At 35.1% G+C, this 17,420-nt stretch overlaps 1 protein-coding gene across 1 annotated transcript; it reads left to right on the top strand.

The window, feature by feature from the left end:
- Nucleotides 1-3,671: 3,671 nt before the first annotated feature.
- LOC147857237 (cytochrome P450 704B1-like) lies at nucleotides 3,672-12,940 on the top strand. Its single transcript, XM_087328590.1, has 6 exons — nucleotides 3,672-3,991; nucleotides 7,571-7,783; nucleotides 8,929-9,222; nucleotides 10,116-10,457; nucleotides 11,393-11,593; nucleotides 12,604-12,940. The coding sequence occupies exons 1-6, from the start codon at nucleotides 3,719-3,721 to the stop codon at nucleotides 12,778-12,780; spliced, it is 1,500 nt and encodes a 499-aa protein (XP_087184716.1). The 5' UTR covers nucleotides 3,672-3,718; the 3' UTR covers nucleotides 12,781-12,940.
- The last annotated feature ends 4,480 nt before the right edge of the window (nucleotides 12,941-17,420 follow it).

The raw sequence follows: 17,420 nt of genomic DNA on the forward strand, positions 1-17,420 counted from the left end.
AATATCCCATTTTTTGTTGTGCACCATTTGTCTCATGGGCCAATTTTGGCCTTAGAAGACGTTAATATATCTTTCTTTCTTTCTGTCTTACATAGTTACAGAGGCCACTACCTTCTTGTACCTCACAACCTAAACATACAACAATGTTCTACCTCTCTTTCCTAAAGTTTGCCCTAGTTGTATTTATACTTATACAACTTTATGGCTATTTACATGCATAGCCCTCATGGGGCGCATTTCGACTATTTACAAATATAGTATCCCAAGTTACTCATCAACTCAGCTCTTCTCTTTCCATCCGGAGGGACCTGTTTCCCAACAGAAATATGGGGTGGTGGATCTCTAATTTCACTTGGAAACTATTTGGAAATGTCCAAAAAGCACATTCTTTTTTAGTTTTGAATCACTTCCCATTGAGGTAACATGTGTCATATCACTTCACACCTACTTCCTAGAATTGCATAGAAAGCAAGTTTAAATATTCATAAGAATAGAAAGAAAAGTAAAAAAATTCCTAAGACATGCAAAAACAAAATTTTGAGATTGAAATGGATGGATGTCATGTGGAAATGGTTTGGAAAACGGTATTTATTACTTTTGTCGCATGATGCATTAATATATTCCTTAGTGAACGAGGCTCTTCTAACCATTTTATCACGTTTTGGTACAGATGAGGAGGCCCATGTTCAATGCATTAGATTACATATATTGCACCAAACTTAAAAACAATCCTTTTCTCCAAATTGTGAGCCCGCACTCACATATTCATGTGAGACCATCCTTTTGTCGTCCATTGACACCATTGTTTCCACATAACTAAGATCACCTTCTCCTCGATATCAAATGGTGCATATTTTTATTTGAATGAGTTAGAGAATCTAAGTATAACAAATTGATATAGTATTCTACCTTTCCATGAATTGTCAATCAAGTTCAGCACATATACATATTCATCTCACAATTACAATATGCACTCTAAATTGCAACATTCTTTGGTAAAAGTCTTGAATATCAAGAGTTGCTACTCAATTCCAAACTCACTATGTGTAATTACTTCACTTTTGGTGTTATAGGTCATGCTTCACCTTAGATGACAATAATAAAATCTTTCTCTCTCTCACACACACAACATACAAATGTTGGAGCTCCCTATAGTGGGATGGCAAATTGATAACAATCCACATAGACTCCAAGCTTAGTAAATTATATTTAATCAATTTTGTATTAGCCCTCTTTATGTGGTGGGTTGTTCCTTATATAATATCATGCCACAACACCTTCGTGACTATTACTCTTATCTTCTCTATGTACACGTCAAGGATTCACTATACCTCCAGTCTCTTTTATTCCCTTTTCTTTCACACTTCTTGTTCTTTCTCTCCATGAGTGAGCCTCTCATGATTGTGATGTGAGTGCTCTATACAAGTTATCGTGCTTTGAAACAAACTATGTTGAAATCCTTGAGGAGAAAACATTGACAAAATGTTTATCACTTTGTTTTAAGGAATATTCCTACATGTCCCTCAAGTCTTCCTTTATCCTTCCTAAGAGTCAATTCCTTCAATGCCATAAAAAAACTATATTTCAGAGTTGCCTAGAAGCAATAGCAAAATACCTGTGCTTTAACATTTGAAGCACAAGTATGCAATACAGAATGTTTGTTTTCCACATCTAATAAAAACAAGATTACTCATTAAGATTTATGCTTGAATGATGAAATCTCCATGTAGGGTAATAACTTTGTATAGTATGTAGCAAGGGATGTAATGTGTTTTTTTAAATGCATTGAAATGGTTTTAATTCGATGGTGTTTTATGAAACCCTAATGCAATGTTGGGAAATTTTGATCCATAACACCATATTGGCATACATATTTTATCTCATAAGATAGAAAGTGGAAGAGTAGGGAGCTAAGAGTAAACATGTAAAGGAAAGATACCCAAATGGGTGGGAATATTTAATTCTTTTATAAGAAAAGCAGCACCCATTGAAACATCGGTGTCAAGACATGGTATGATTAACACAATGTCAAACATTGCCTCTTATTTGTAAATGTATTGACGAGTTAAGAAAATAACAGTATAATAAGATAGAATCTCATATTATAACTATATCAAGAGCTTCTTAACGAAAATGTTAATGACGACCACGATTGCTTGGTCAAAATAATCATAGAATATGAAACATGCATGTTTTTATAAACAAAAACAAAAACATTGTTGAACAAAAAAGGTCAACCATTTTTATGATAAAAACATCCAGAATCATTTTTAATAACAATACCTAACTACTGAGTTTGTCTTTAAATAGTGGGTTTACAATAACTTTTCAAACTATGGTGTTCTCGAAACAACGTGTGAATTAGAAAGCTCAGTTTCTTTACAAAAACATTTACGTTAATAAAAAGTTATGACAAACGTTTCCCTCATAAAAGTATAAGCAATACAATAGCACTTCAAACTCACTTCTCGAGTTACTTTTAATTATGTTAACATTCCCCGATATAAAATTCTCTTATATGAGAAAACAAGTTGTCCTAAAATATAGGCTTCAAAAACTTTTCAATTCAGAGTTCCCAAAACCGTGTGACTACTTACCTCGAGGAACACTAAGAAAAACATTTATGTTGGTAACATGGAATTTGTTAAGAAACGCATATGTTTGTAATTTAATCCGAAAAGTCAAAAACTAGCTTTTTCTTTTGTTATCCTTAAAATATAACAATAATTGAATTTGGGAAGAAAACAAGCAGTGCGTGTTTGGAGAAATATCAAAAATAGCCCACACATAATCGTCAACTACAAAAATAATATTATTGTTACTATCCATTGGGCTCCTAAGGGAATAATGTCGATGAAGTAAAGCTCCCATATTGCATGTATCTTTCTAGGTAAACAACGGAAAAATTGTAGCTTCGACAATGTGGTAAGATTGATAGAGTAGGACTTGTCATGTTGTATTTCCTTTCAGGAAGGAACACACAAGAGGGAAAAAACTAATAAAAGCATCCCTAATTCAATCGTGAGGAAATTTATATCGGAAATACACCTTTGGGGGTAGTGTCTGGGCCGATAGTGTCGAATAGCATCACGATGACCTTAGACCATATAGACCAAAATTAGTAAATGAGAGAATATTGAGAATGCCCCCTAGTATATGTCGTCTCGAGGAGGTTAGGCCAAAAGTGCTAGCGTTGACGTTAGTTCTACATGTGTGGAAAGTATTTTTAAATATATCGGAAATACCCCTCCTATATTGCGTCGCGTAAAATCACATCGGACCAAACGTGTCGCGTGGGGGTAGCGTGGGGGTAGCATCACAAATTATATAACCTTTCATTAACCTTTTTCAAGTAATCAAATGCTTCATATGGAAATTATAATAGAAAAGCAATGAACTGGTCGGCATAAGTGGTCATTATATAAGAACCAGGAGCATAAGTGTGAACCTTGCACCCTTGCTAATCAAGCTTCATCCCCCACTCATCAATCTTAAACATTAAGCCATTTAAATCACCCATCATTAGGGTACTCCATCATTAAGCTGCCTAATTAATTACCCCTTGTTAACCCCCGATCGCGTGCTAATAGCATCCCCGGATCGCTCTCGGTAAGCACCTTGGACCGAATCACATCGCTTCATTCGCACCATGGACACGATCGCGATCGGGCTCTCGGGATTATATGCGAGTTACGCATGGGATGTGGCGTGGGTGGCAATGGTCGTGGCGGTCGCTTGTGTGTTATGGTGGGTTGCGGTGCACAGGTGGCGCCAGCGTGGCAGCCGGGATCCGATGACATGGCCCGTGCTCGGGGCTCAGCTCGAGGTGGCGGCCAATGCCGGGAGGATCCACGACTGGTGCCTCAGGTACCTCGGGGAACAACACCGTACCTTCACGCTCCGCCTCCTCGGGGGGGCTACACTCCATCTCACCGTGGACCCCGACAACCTCCAACACATGCTCAAGACCAATTTCCACAACTACCCCAAGGTAATAATAACCAACACAAAAGCAAGAAACCATGAAAATGCTTCTACAAATGGTACTTATGTGCTTAAGACAGTAGGAAGTTCTAACTAGTGTCCAAACAAAGTAGTAGTAGAAGCATTAGGACTAGAACTAGAACTAGTAGGAGTGTTCTTGATTAGTGGTATACTCTAGGACTAGAACTAGTAGGAGTGTTCTTGATTAGTGGTATACTCTAGGACTAGAACTAGTCGGAGTGTTCTTGATTAGTGATATACTCTAGGAATTGAACTAGTGGGAGTGTTCTTGATTAGTGGTATACTCTAGGACTAGAACTAGTGGGAGTGTTCTTGATTAGCAGTATACTCTAGGACTAGAACTAGTAGGAGTGTTCTTGATTAGTAGTAAACTCTAGGACTAGAACTAATACGAGTGTTCATGATTAGTAGTATACTTAAAGGTTGTGATGCACTAAATGAAGGTAGTGTGTTTCTTTGTAAGTCGTAACTTATACATTTAAGTCACAATGCCCTTAGTATTTAAATTGTAACCATCACTAGTCTACCCAAGCTGTATCGTTAGGTTAGGTACCGATGCCATTAGCCATTCCCCGCATTAATGCCACTAATATTAGTTAAGCATGAATCATTGCCATTGTCCGTCGTATTATGTGTTCCCTAATATTGACTTTAGTAGCCTTCTAATTTTGCGGCTTGATAATCTCTTTCCTTGTCTTGAGAATTCATACATAGCTTTTTGCACTTTGGATAGTGTCATTGACATTATACCTTGCCTTATTAGCTATGCATTTTTGTCATTCATCAATTCATAAACTTTTGGTCTTTAATTATGATCTAGAGTTTCCGCATCAACCAAATCTTTCCAAGTGTGTCTCTATCCATAAGGTTCGAGGTATCGATCTTTTATTATATCCGAAAATCAAACTTAGTGTATTTCCCCTAAATACCATCATTTGACTCTAATTTGATCGTACTCATTTCACTCCATTCATAATTGGTGTGTTTTTTAACTCCTTAATCAATCATTGATGAAATGGTTGTGTTTATCTCTTTCTTCAATCATTCCTTTTTAATTATAGGCTAATTGATTATGTTTGAATTCTTAATCATTGATTTTCTAAAAAAATCTATCCTTAGCCTATCCTTCATTGTCAATCTTAGTTGAACATCCACCATCTCTTTGATGTCACCTAACTATCTCATTTACTCTATAATTCATCTTCATTTAAGAGAGTAATCCAGATTTCTTAAGCACTCCATTCCTTTATCCATCTTCATCTATTTGCTTAATCAATCATCACTTGACTTGTCCATACCCGCTAATTTGTAGTTGTTTACTTGTTAAGTGTACCATACTAGTTTAGTTCCTTACCTTCTAATTCATGTTGCTTCCATTAAGCATCAATCCTAATTTACATACTAGTTTAGCTCCTTATCTACTAAACCATGCTGTTTAAATTAATAAGGTGTCACCTTCTCTTATTAAGTCATGATCAACCAGCTCCTTTGGCATGATTTCTTGCAAATTATATGAGTTCATTTACTAGATGTCAAGATATTGTATAGAAAGATGCCTATCGATGCCTGCATCTAGCATTGAAACTGTTTTCAATGAATATCTCGCCTCATTAAAGTTTCTAGAAAAAACAAAATGATATAGAAATAAGCCCATACCATGCATAGTTCATACATGTTTCGTGCCCATACAAGTAAGGCTTATAAAATTCCCTTCAAAAATGAAGGAAGCACCTAACATTGTGGTCATTGCGTACACTAGGTTCCTCGTGTACATTGATGCTTTTGCACAAGGATCCCAACAATCTAGTATTCATGAACAATCTAGTACTTATGAAGGAGTCTCGTGTACCAAAAACATTTTCTCAATGATGAGAGCTATATACTAATGGTTGAGAGGATAACACATGTTTTGTGTATAAGCTTCCTTGTATAGTCTCCTTGTAATAATCCTTCCTAAGTAATGGGAAAGTAGCTTCATTTTGGAAAAAAAACATATTTCATGCATGCATTTGCTACTACAATTGCCACACATAGCAACCTCTACATTGGTGGGGCCAATATAGAATTAGCTAATTTTAGAATTGGGCAAATTATTTATTTGCTGATAAATGCATTTTGTCTCGTTGTGTTAGTCAATCAATCCTATACAATTCAAATCTTAAAAGAGTTAGGTTGGAGTCTCAACTGTCACATTGTAGAAACTATAGTCATTGTTTTATCTTTAGTGTGTAATTGCCTTCACGCACACGGATATGAAATGACAAATTTTCATTCTCTTTTTCGTTAATCTCTATGTGAAGGTAAGCATTAAGGTAGTCCCAACATTATATTTGTAAGTTTTACTAAGGCTTAGTTAGGAAGCAACTTATAAACCCTATCCGTGAAACATAGAAAAAGAGTTAGGGCGTGGGCATAGAGAGATACAAGTATATATTGGATAGTTAGAAGTAGGGTCATAGCTCATTCTGTGTGGTTTTACGTTAAAAATGGAAGTTTTGAGGCACAATTTTGAAGGCTTAAGGCAGAGAAACATTGAAAAGTTCCATATTGCTCACTTGTGAATTTTAATGTAATAAAACAATTTTAAGAATTAATAAGGCTCCCATTATTTAACATAGAACAAGATATTGTATTTATGCACTAACCTTATATTGCCATTGTAGTGTGAATCCAAACCTTTATGTTTTGATGAAACATGATCAAACCTTAGTATTTTATGAATCCCTTTTGGTTGATGAAATGTGATTATAATCTTAATATCATTTTTGTGCCAAAATGTGAAACTATCATTACACTCCTTTCTTGCCACTAGAATGTGAATATAACCATATCTTTTTTTGCTACATTGTAGTATGCATTCAATTTTGAATTATTGTGGGGGCAATAATCATTTTCAACAATGTTACATTGTTGTAGTGTGAGCCGAACATTGATGTGTTGTGCATTGTATTCAATTAATGACATCCAACCTTAGGGTAGTTTACTAGTTTGATGTGAGTGAGTCGTTTTTCTGTGTATTATAAATGTAGTCTTAAGTTTAGGCTTGATATTTCTTAGACACTAATTATTTACTCCTAAGCCAACTAATATGTCTTACGTTAGTCTTTTGAAGTTGATAGTTACATATATATATATATATATATATATATCTTTATTTAAATTTGCATTAACTATAAATAACCAAATGAATCCTTCCACCTAAATAGTTACATAAAGTAATCCATTTTCAAGACACCTTAGTCAATTCAACAATTCTTTGATTTATGCTATTTGATCCTAATATTACATAATTGATTATTAGATTCCTAAATTCTCATCTCTTGAATTAATTTTATTGATTTTTAGAACTTGTACATGATAAGGGGACAATCTATTTCTTTCTTTCTAACATCCGGTTATAAGTAACTTAATTGCCAAGAACTTCCTATTTCCTTATAAACTGGGCCATATCATTTTGCTATGAGTCATTATGCCACACAAAATACATGTGAGATGGACTATATATTACCATTATGTAATAATAAGTGTAAGTTGTAGTCATTGTAAGTTTTGTTTGTTTATTTAGGGGGAGCGAGTACAATCACTCCTTCACGATTTCTTGGGGACCGGCATCTTCAACTCCGACGGTGACACATGGAAGAAGCACCGTAAAATAGCCAGTATGGAGTTCTCCAATAAAAAGTTGCGTGATTTGAGTACTGATGTCTTTCGAAATGATGCCATTCGCCTCCTTTACCAGCTCAACAATGTTGTTGCCCAAAAGCCCGTGGATCTCCAAGTAAATATATTTTGTATTTTTTAAATTTCTTGTTCTTATATTTATATCCATTATAATGTAGTTTATTTGTTGCATATTGTGTTCATGGCCAACAATTACCATAGAGTCGATTTGTAAATGTGTAAAACAACATTCAAGATATACCTTGAGTGGAACTCACGTGACAAGATAGCATATTTCATATTGATCCATACCATGAGAAAGAAACACGTGTATACCTTCAAGTGTGGGGATGCAACTAATGCAGATGGCACTATTGAGTCTAGATAAAAAGACCACAAATCCCTACTAACCTTATATATATATATATTAAATAGTAGTTTCCAAAGTATGACAACCTCCCTAAACTGAGAGAAGTTGTTTGGGGATACCATCCATGCACAATCTATGAGACTCCTCATGGGTGCAACAATGTCCCATTAATTATCAAAGAAAAATGTTCGTTTGTTGAATGGAAACTATAAATCATATTACAAACAAAGGATTTACAAATTAATGCAATTTCATATTCAATGATGAAAATGCTTTTAATGCAAGACCCAATGTGGACTAATTTACAAAGCATCAACCTCTTAATTTCATCAAAAAAGTGAGAGAGAAAAAGGAACTGTCATGGACATATCTTTGGGTGTTATCCAACAATTTATGGTCAACAGTATCATAATGCTAAAACTTTGAGGTGATGGCAATGCATGAAGGGTTTCAAATTTCATATATGTTGAAATATGTTGTGTTGATATCCATATAAACATGTGATGCAGTATCATAATGCTAAAACTTTGAGATGATGGCAATGCATGAAGGGTTTCAAATTTCATATATGTTGAAATATGTTGTGTTCATATCCATATAAACATGTGATGAATCACTCTTTCAACGTCAACATGAAATTTAATGTCTACTCACCATCTCAATAAGATTTATCATGAATCAATAGGGTGACCAAGTTGGTGCACCAATGTAGTGCACATTGACAATCAAGATTATGGCATCCCGCATGGATTGATGATTACCAAACCCTCTAGTTTCAAAGAGCATCACTAAGTATAGTGTGGTCACATTGATCCAAAGATGCCATGTAATTTGTGAAGAGAGGGAGCATTTATAGAGTTCATATTATGAAATTAACATTTTTCTTGTGCCAGGATTTGTTAATGCGAATGACAATGGACTCTGTTTGTAAGATTGGTTTTGGAATGGACATGGGAAGCCTATCCTCGTCACTACCAGAAGTTCCCTTTGGAAAAGCATTTGACATTGTTAATGAGGCAATATACTCAAGGGTCATGAACCCATTTTGGAAAGTACAAAAAATCCTTGGTATCGGCAAAGAAAAGATTGTGAAAGAAAACATGAAACTTCTAAACACTTTCACATCGGCTGCAATAGAAGGGAGAAGAAAGGAGATGCGAGAAAATGCCATCCTTTATAAGAATAAGGTATGCTAGATGAAAACCATGTAATATTTAGTGAAAGAAAGAAAAATGGATTTCTTGATCTACTTATAATGCATTCAAAAACATATTTGCATAAATTGTTCTTAATCAAACTCTTTATTCGATTATTCTGATTGCACGACAAATTTAAGGTACTAATTATAAAAAGCAATTCTGGTTAGTTTAGCCTCAAATGCGTGCACATCATTTCACCTCAACCATGGACATGATTTATCCATTTCCAAATAGTTTCCACACCATGGTAGTAAGAGATGAGGTATCATATATAAATTGTTTGGTATACCGTATACCCAAGAAAAGTTTACATAATCCCAAGATTTGCTAAAGCCTAGTAAATGGTAAAGTATGTTGTTTGCCAAGTTGTGATAGCATTCCAAAACAGTCTCTTATTTCAACTAAAATCAAATTAGTGAATTGTTTGTTCATGAAGAGATAATGAACGTGATAAAGATATCGAAACTAACAAGCAAAGGAAATGTATAAATTTATTATGTTGCTAAAATAATCTAGGAAGCCAAAAATTATTGGTAATTTAGGGGAAACAATATTAGGATGGTGTTCAAGAAGAGGTGTGGAAGATGTGAAGGTTTTCATTTAGGTTTATATGTTGGTAGGCTTAGTGGTCAAGGATATGATAACAAAAAGACCTAGTATTGGCAAATATGTCCAAATATTTATCCATTCATCTAGAAAAACCCATCCTCTTGCCAACTAAACCACCAAAATTGCCTTCATTATGTATTTTACAATGGCTTGTGCACCTCCACTACTCTAAATCATTATCTACTCCATATATTTTGTGAATGTGATCTATCTTAGTTTGGATGTTAGTGCATTTCCATGTTTAACTTGTAATCTCCATTTTTGTCATTTAGGAAAGGGCCGACTTATTATCAAGGCTTATGGAATACAATATGGGCAAGGATGGAGCATATACTGATCAAGACTTAAGAGATTCCATCTTAAATTTTATGATGGCAGGAAGAGACACCACTGCTATAACCTTGTCATGGTTTATTTATTGTGTTTGTAAGCACCCTAAGGTAGGGGAGAGGATATATAGAGAGACATTGCAAGTATTAGGTTTGGAAGAGAAATACCATTGTCTTGACTTCGAAGAGGTGGCTAAAAGGATAACTTATGATGCACTTGGCAATATGCACTATCTGCATGCGGCATTAACCGAAACACTTCGCTTGTATCCTGCAGTGCCAAGGGTAAACTTGCTTAGCTTTACAATACGTGTAGTTTTAATCTTTCTTAACGTAGACTCAACCCTATCCATGATTTTTAAGCCCTTTGCATGTTTTCACATTGTCGCACATATGTTTAACATTAGAAAATATGTTAATGTATGCATATATACTCAATTCGTAGCGTCAATAATGTACATAGACATGTGAGTACTAATAATGCTACTACATTATTGCACCAACGTCAATCCATCATTGACATTATTCCAATCTTGTTACAACATCATCCTTTCACAGAATTAATTTGTTTATATAAATTGTGAAATCGACAATATAATAACTTCTACAACTTCAGCCCATTCTTGATTGTATATCATGCTAACATATTGTAAATTGAATTGCATTTAATAAGGTAGCCATTTTGAAAATTAGAAGTCAATATACACATTTCCACCAAAGAAATATGATAAGGTTTAATTTAGAGGAAGATGGTATACATCTACACAAAGCATCTACCAATGAGAATTCAAAAAGTTTATGGCCAAATGGGAATAAACAAGAGATCAAAAGTATTACCTTTGAAACATATAAATTTGTTATCAATGATATTGAAATAGGATGCATGTCTTATGTGACATTTACATTTGCATGGTCAACCTCTTTCTCTTAGAATCAAAACCAAGAATACAACAAAAATAATATGCCTTCACCATACCATGATTTCTACCATTGAATATGAGAAGGTTTTGATGTAATGGCGTTATGAAAGCCCAAATTAAAACACTTGAACACTTTCTTGCTGAATGGAATCGAAGCTCATTACACCCAAATAAGAACATATACTCTTAAGTAAATCATTTGGCTTATTATTTGAAAATTGTCAAGCAAAACCTCAAATAGAAATGCTAGCTTATACATTGCATATCTAACAAAATATTTTACAAACTTGTGATAAATAGGATGGGAAGACAGTGTTGAATGATGATATTTTGCCTGATGGAACCCATGTAAAGAAGGGAGATCAACTTAGCTATGTACCTTATTGTATGGGTCGGATGGAATTCTTGTGGGGAAAGGATGCATTAACATACAATCCAGACCGTTGGCTTAAAGATGGTGTATTCCAACCACAGTCTCCATTCAAATTCTCAGCATTTCAGGTAAAGAAAATAAAATGCAATGACTAAAGTATTACTAGCCTTGGTTTTACTTTTGCAAACTAAACTTGTATCATGGTTTGATTACTAAACAATTTCATGTAATATAGTTCACTAGATGTGTATGTGTGTGCTTGCCAATTGTTAATGTTGTTTTGGGTCATTGCCTTTTTAGAATTGACCATTGGGCCCCTTGCTCTATTTTCCACACAAGTCCTACATATATCCCATCCCTAATGACAATCAACTTCCTATCCAAATTAGTTACTATAAATATTTTTGCATTTTGTGCTTTCCAAATAATTCACTAAAAACATGTGTGTGTGTGTGTGTGTGCGTGCGTGTATGATTTTGCATAAATATAAAATTGTAGAACATAAAATATTCACTCATTCATAAAACTCAATAAAATATCACAAAGAAAACTCGATAAAACTTCAATTATGAAACGCTATAAATAATAAGTATACTAGAAAGAAATTAGGATAATGCCCCTGTTATTTATAGCTCAACTAAACAATAGGTGGAGTCCATAAATGATAGCTAGTATGATGCTAAATTCGATTTTATAATATACTTCTGAATTAGTTTCTCTTAAAGAAGAGATGTAGTGGGCAAATGTTTGAATGATGATCCAAAGATAATTCCATTATTTGAGATAGACATATATGAGTAGTATGCCACTACCACACAAATCCTTTAGTTTGAGAATCCTTTAGTTTAAGGGGCCCTTTAATAAAAAATTACAAGTTTAAGACGTGTCAAAATCAAATTGCAACATTCCTATTAAATAAATTTAAAAAATTGCAACATTCCTTCTAGTTGAAGAAACCTTCACCTAAGAGATTTTGCAGAATTGGTTGTTCAAAAGTATACTACATATAGCCCTCAATAACACTAACAAAAGAGAATAGAATCTAGGTTTCACGGAAAGCCCATCCAAAAACATTCACATCACCGTTTGATTTTTTAACTTGAATGTCACATTAATATGCGCTTTTGTTTGAATGAAGGCTGGAGGAAGAATTTGCTTGGGCAAAGATTCGGCTTACTTACAAATGAAGATGACAGCTTCATTGTTGCTACAATTTTTCAAGTTCCACATTGTTAGTGGGCATGTTGTACATTATCGTGTCATGATGGTTATGGCTATGGCAAATGGTTTGCTTGTGAATGTCTCTCATCGATGAGACACTTTATTAACGTTCTATTAGCATACAGATAGATGAGTTATTTCATTATCATTCTAGTTGTATAACATACACATAGAATGCATACATTGATTATTTGTTTCCATGAAATACGTATGTGATCATTTCCCCAATTTGGGTATAATATATCTCCCTTGTAATCTATAAATTATATAGCAGAAAAACATTTTATATATGCGCTCATTCTAACTATTCCCCTTTAAATCAAATAATCCCTTTGAATTTCTAAAGATAATTTCAATATTCAAGTTTTTATAGTGTTATCTTCAAACTAAATTCTAGTGACATCATTGTAAATGAATGAATTTGTGTATCTTGGACAATTAAGATCAACCTACAAATTGAATTGTGGTGAGAACTAGGAATCAACAATGGTTCGGTTTTGGCTTAATCAGTTTGGCCTTGTTCAAACCAAACCGTTAAGCCTTAACCAGTTTGGAAGTTTTCAAACTTGAACCAAACCGGTTATTAATCTAGTTTAGGCTTAACAAGTTTGGCCAAACTAGTTAAGCCTAAACCAAATCAGGAACCTGTTTGGCCTAATTCAGTTTGGTTTGATTTGAGCCTTGCCAAATCGAGCTCAAACTTGTTTATGAAGCTCAAGCTTGACTAAGATGAGCCGAACTGTGAAACCATTTAAAAATCGTTTAACAATTCATTTTAGGCTTGAACCGAGCCGTTGTCGAATCCTCGTGGGAACATCAATGAAGCTTGTTTTTCAAGGTGTGTCAAAGATTTGAGGGATTTTAATATAGTTGACATGAATTCATAGGAAAATCAAGCTTTAAGCTTTGCACCTTAAGAAAGTTGGTACGCTTGATATGAGTCATTGTAATCATTTTTTCTCTCAACTATTTGGCATTTTTCCTTTTTTTTAATTGGCTAAAATGTTGTTCATACCTTAAATGATTGAATATCACAACGTTCTAGATGCTCCAATTGTTCCTTAGGTTGTACAATGGACATGAAGTGCATCATTACAATATACGGAGATAATGTCCTATCAAATATGACCTATGGGAACAAATTTTAAAGATTTCAACATAATACATGTGCAATTTCATGCCTAGAGAGAGAGAGAGAGAGTCTCGAGGTTCTATTATCGTCTTCGAAGATCAAATATGACTTGCGAGACCAAAAATATTTTATTTCACGTAATACATGTGAAAGTGAGTAGCGGCTCTCAATGTTCAAGAACTTTACCAATGAATGTTGCAATTGAGATTGCACGTTATGGTTATGAGAGAAATTCGTGCAAGGATTTGGTTTGGTCAAAGATGTGTGGAAAGTATGGTTGAATATGATCAAATGTAGAGCATTGTATCAAAGTGTGATTCTCAGACTCTCAAACTTGTTTAGAACAGTGTGCATAGTCGACCACTCTCATCACTTCAATACTTCCTTTTATTTTTTCATGAATAATAAATTGTTTTATTATGTTCTTTCTTCTCCCATTCTTAATCATGTTTTGGGCGATGGGTTAAAATAGTAATCATTCAATGATGTTGTAGTAGTCATTGTTTGTTTGTATAAAACGTACATATGTTATGTATGCGTATGAACTCAATACCTCAATTGCCATATATTTGATATGCTATGTGTGTCGTATGCATAAGAGGTCAATAACTTATTGCATATTACGTTCACTCTTTTTTTGGATGTTGCATTGTCGTGAAGGATTTCGGCCATAGGAAGAAAGGGGAACCGGATGCGTGTGAATGGGTGTGTGCAAGGATGCAAACGAACGAGGCTTATGTATATATATGGAACAAATGTAAATATTGAAGTATAGTAAGTACTAGTCTATGTGATTTAGATGGGTACTTTAATGTCCCACAAAAAGAGTGGAATAAAGTGTCGGAAGAGACAAAATCGTGGGCTGAGATCTCTGATGAAAACGGTTGACTTAATGACTGATGTAATGGCCTCTCCTTGAGCTATAAAGGGAGAGGACGGAGAGAGAGAGGGGAATCCATCATTTGGAGAATGAAGTGTTGTCGAATTGAGCTCTACAGGTTTCCGGTTTTCTGTTATGTGCATTCATTAGGTGTTGGTGAGGCCTCCGCTTGCTTAGGAAGCTTGTGTGCTCCCGAATAGAGGCTCATTAGTCCGGTGTGGGTGTATAAAGAGCTTGATGCTCTGTTACCGGCCGAGTCTGGTTGTATCTTCCTCTGTCATAGTTTAATCGATTATCTTCATTGAATCCACACTTCTCTGTGTCGTTGTGTGTGTCTTTGTCTTTGCTCGTATTCTCTTGTCTGTTCCCTCTCACTTGCGTGTGTACTCAAGCGTCTAAGCCTGTGAGCTCATCGTTGTTACCCGGTGAGCAAAGATATCTGGATATCGATCCGGGTAAACACTTCGCTCTGTCTTTACTGGCTTCTTTATTATAGTTCTTAGTACTAACGTAAGCTTAAGATAAGGATAATGAAAAGATAGATAGAAAGGAGAAAGAGAAAGAAGGGTGCCGATCCACCCGACCACCCCCGAGCGAAGGGATCGAGACGGACTCGAGCCTCGATCGGCGTCCCATACCACCGCCGTGGCGTCGAGTCGTACCTGGTGCTGTCGAAGATGAAGCAATGAAGGCAATGATGTTTATGAAGCGACTTTGGAAGCAACGACTTTGACTATGCCAATGATGGAAGTAGAGAAAGAGATGAAGAGGATAAGAAACATAGAGATCAAGATGTTGAGGTTCTGAAGAACCCCAAAGACACATATACAAAGGATGATAGAAAACACAAAGATAGGGATGAAGGTGATAAGAAACACAGAGAAAGGGATGAAGATAATAAGAAACACATAGATAGAGATGAAAATGGTAGGAAAAACAAGGAGAAGGATGACAATGGCAAAAAATGCAAAAATAGGGATGTGGAAAATGATAAGGAGTGTAGAGATAGAGATGATGATGAGCATAAACTAGGAGATAGAGATGTGAAGGATGAGAGGAATCTAAAAGACAAAGAAGATGATGAAAAGAAACTAAGAGATAGAGATGGCAAGGAAGATAGAAAACAAAGGGATGTTCATGATGGTAACTTTAGAACCAATGACGGTAATGATGGTAACTCCAGAAGCAAGGGCGATGACGAAGACGGGTAATGCTTCCAGTTGGAATGGATTCAAACTGTCACGGACACACCAACGCTAGACTACGACAAAGCATGACAAGGTTACAACCAATAAGGTTGCGAACGTGGAACTCGACGTGATGATGCTAGAAACTCGTGAAGTTGGGAGTGATGAGATGAGGAACTTAAGACGCTAGGAACAAATACAAGAGCATAAAGACAAAGATGTAAATCAAGGAGAGAAGATGGGGCTAAACAAGAATACTAGATTGATGTGTCAATGATTGGTGTTGAATCCCTTGAAAGGGACCAAGGAGGTTACAAGTATTTATATTGTGAGTCGAAGTACATGCATTAGAATATTTTGGAGAATATTTGGGAGAATATTCTAGAAACCTCTAGAACCTTCTAGTTCTAGAACTTTCTAAAAACTCCTAGAACTTGAAATAGATAATCTACTAATAATCTACTAAGAAATACATAACATGAACATATATTTGGATGTGTTGGTTAGAACACAACACTTGACTTTATGTCAAGAGGTTAAGAGTTCAAATCTTGACATGATTGTTGTCATGTCTGTGACAACTGCGACAACATGTGAGTAGAGGCTATATGCCTCGGTTACGTATCTCGATTGGTCACCTCAATTTCGTTATATGTAACAAATAAACAAGCATCTTTATTAAACAAGCATGGTCACAAAAATGTTATTAAACAACTGTCGTAACCATCCTTATTAAACAATTTTTTTGTTATCCCCATTGATCACCTCAATTTTGTTATATGTAACAATTAAACAAGCATGGTCACAACAGTGTTGTGGGCATACGGCCTTCCCCCACTTTGTGTGAGGTCCCTTATGAAACCATCTAACATTCAACATTTATGATGTTATGGTACCACCATGAGATCATCATCACGAAAGACATTTGTAATGAAATAACCATGTGATCGGCCACATGGGCTTACCACAAAAAAGAGGGCTAGTGCTGGCTTGACTATTAGGTTGCTCCCTATGGTAATGCCATTGTAAAGATGAGACTCGAGGTTGTGTAACGTACCAACATAGTTAATGAGGGGAAAATAAGCATTTTAAACACATGTTTTCTTTTAAAAAAAAGGGTTCATGCTTTTAAATATCCCTCATACGCATAAACATTGAACATTCAATATGAGAAAGCCATTTGTTTAGCTCAAATATTTAATGGCTTTGTTCTCGAGGTTTCGAGTTTAAATATGAACAAGACCATACAACATTATTGATACATATGACTATAAAACATGTTTAGACTTTAGGCCTAACTTTGGGGTCCTTGTAATAGGACTTAAAGACCCAAAATCACATGGGTGGGCATAGAAACTTAGGTTATTGTTAACATTTTTTTGTGTATAAACAATTGTAAAAGATATTGTGCGGAAGCTAAGACAAAACCGGCTAGTCCGGATAATTGCAGAACACAGAATGGAGGTTTAATGGAAAGCTTGAGTACACAGGAGAGATAGAGAGAAAGCAGAACAGTGAAACTCAATTCAAAAAAT

Source organism: Azolla caroliniana, unplaced genomic scaffold (genome assembly GCF_043228905.1).
Source record: "Azolla caroliniana isolate FFs.n. ecotype wild unplaced genomic scaffold, voAzoCaro1.0.p SCAF_12, whole genome shotgun sequence".
Lineage (NCBI taxonomy): Eukaryota > Viridiplantae > Streptophyta > Polypodiopsida > Salviniales > Salviniaceae > Azolla > Azolla caroliniana.

Bases quoted from the DNA above. Each gene is read 5' to 3' on its own strand.
- LOC147857237 (XM_087328590.1), top strand. From the start codon at position 3,719: ATGGTCGTGGCGGTCGCTTGTGTGTTATGGTGGGTTGCGGTGCACAGG. The intron at 7,784-8,928 runs GTAAATATATTT...TTCTTGTGCCAG, and splicing joins AAAAGCCCGTGGATCTCCAA to GATTTGTTAATGCGAATGAC. The intron at 11,594-12,603 runs GTAAAGAAAATA...GTTTGAATGAAG, and splicing joins TCAAATTCTCAGCATTTCAG to GCTGGAGGAAGAATTTGCTT.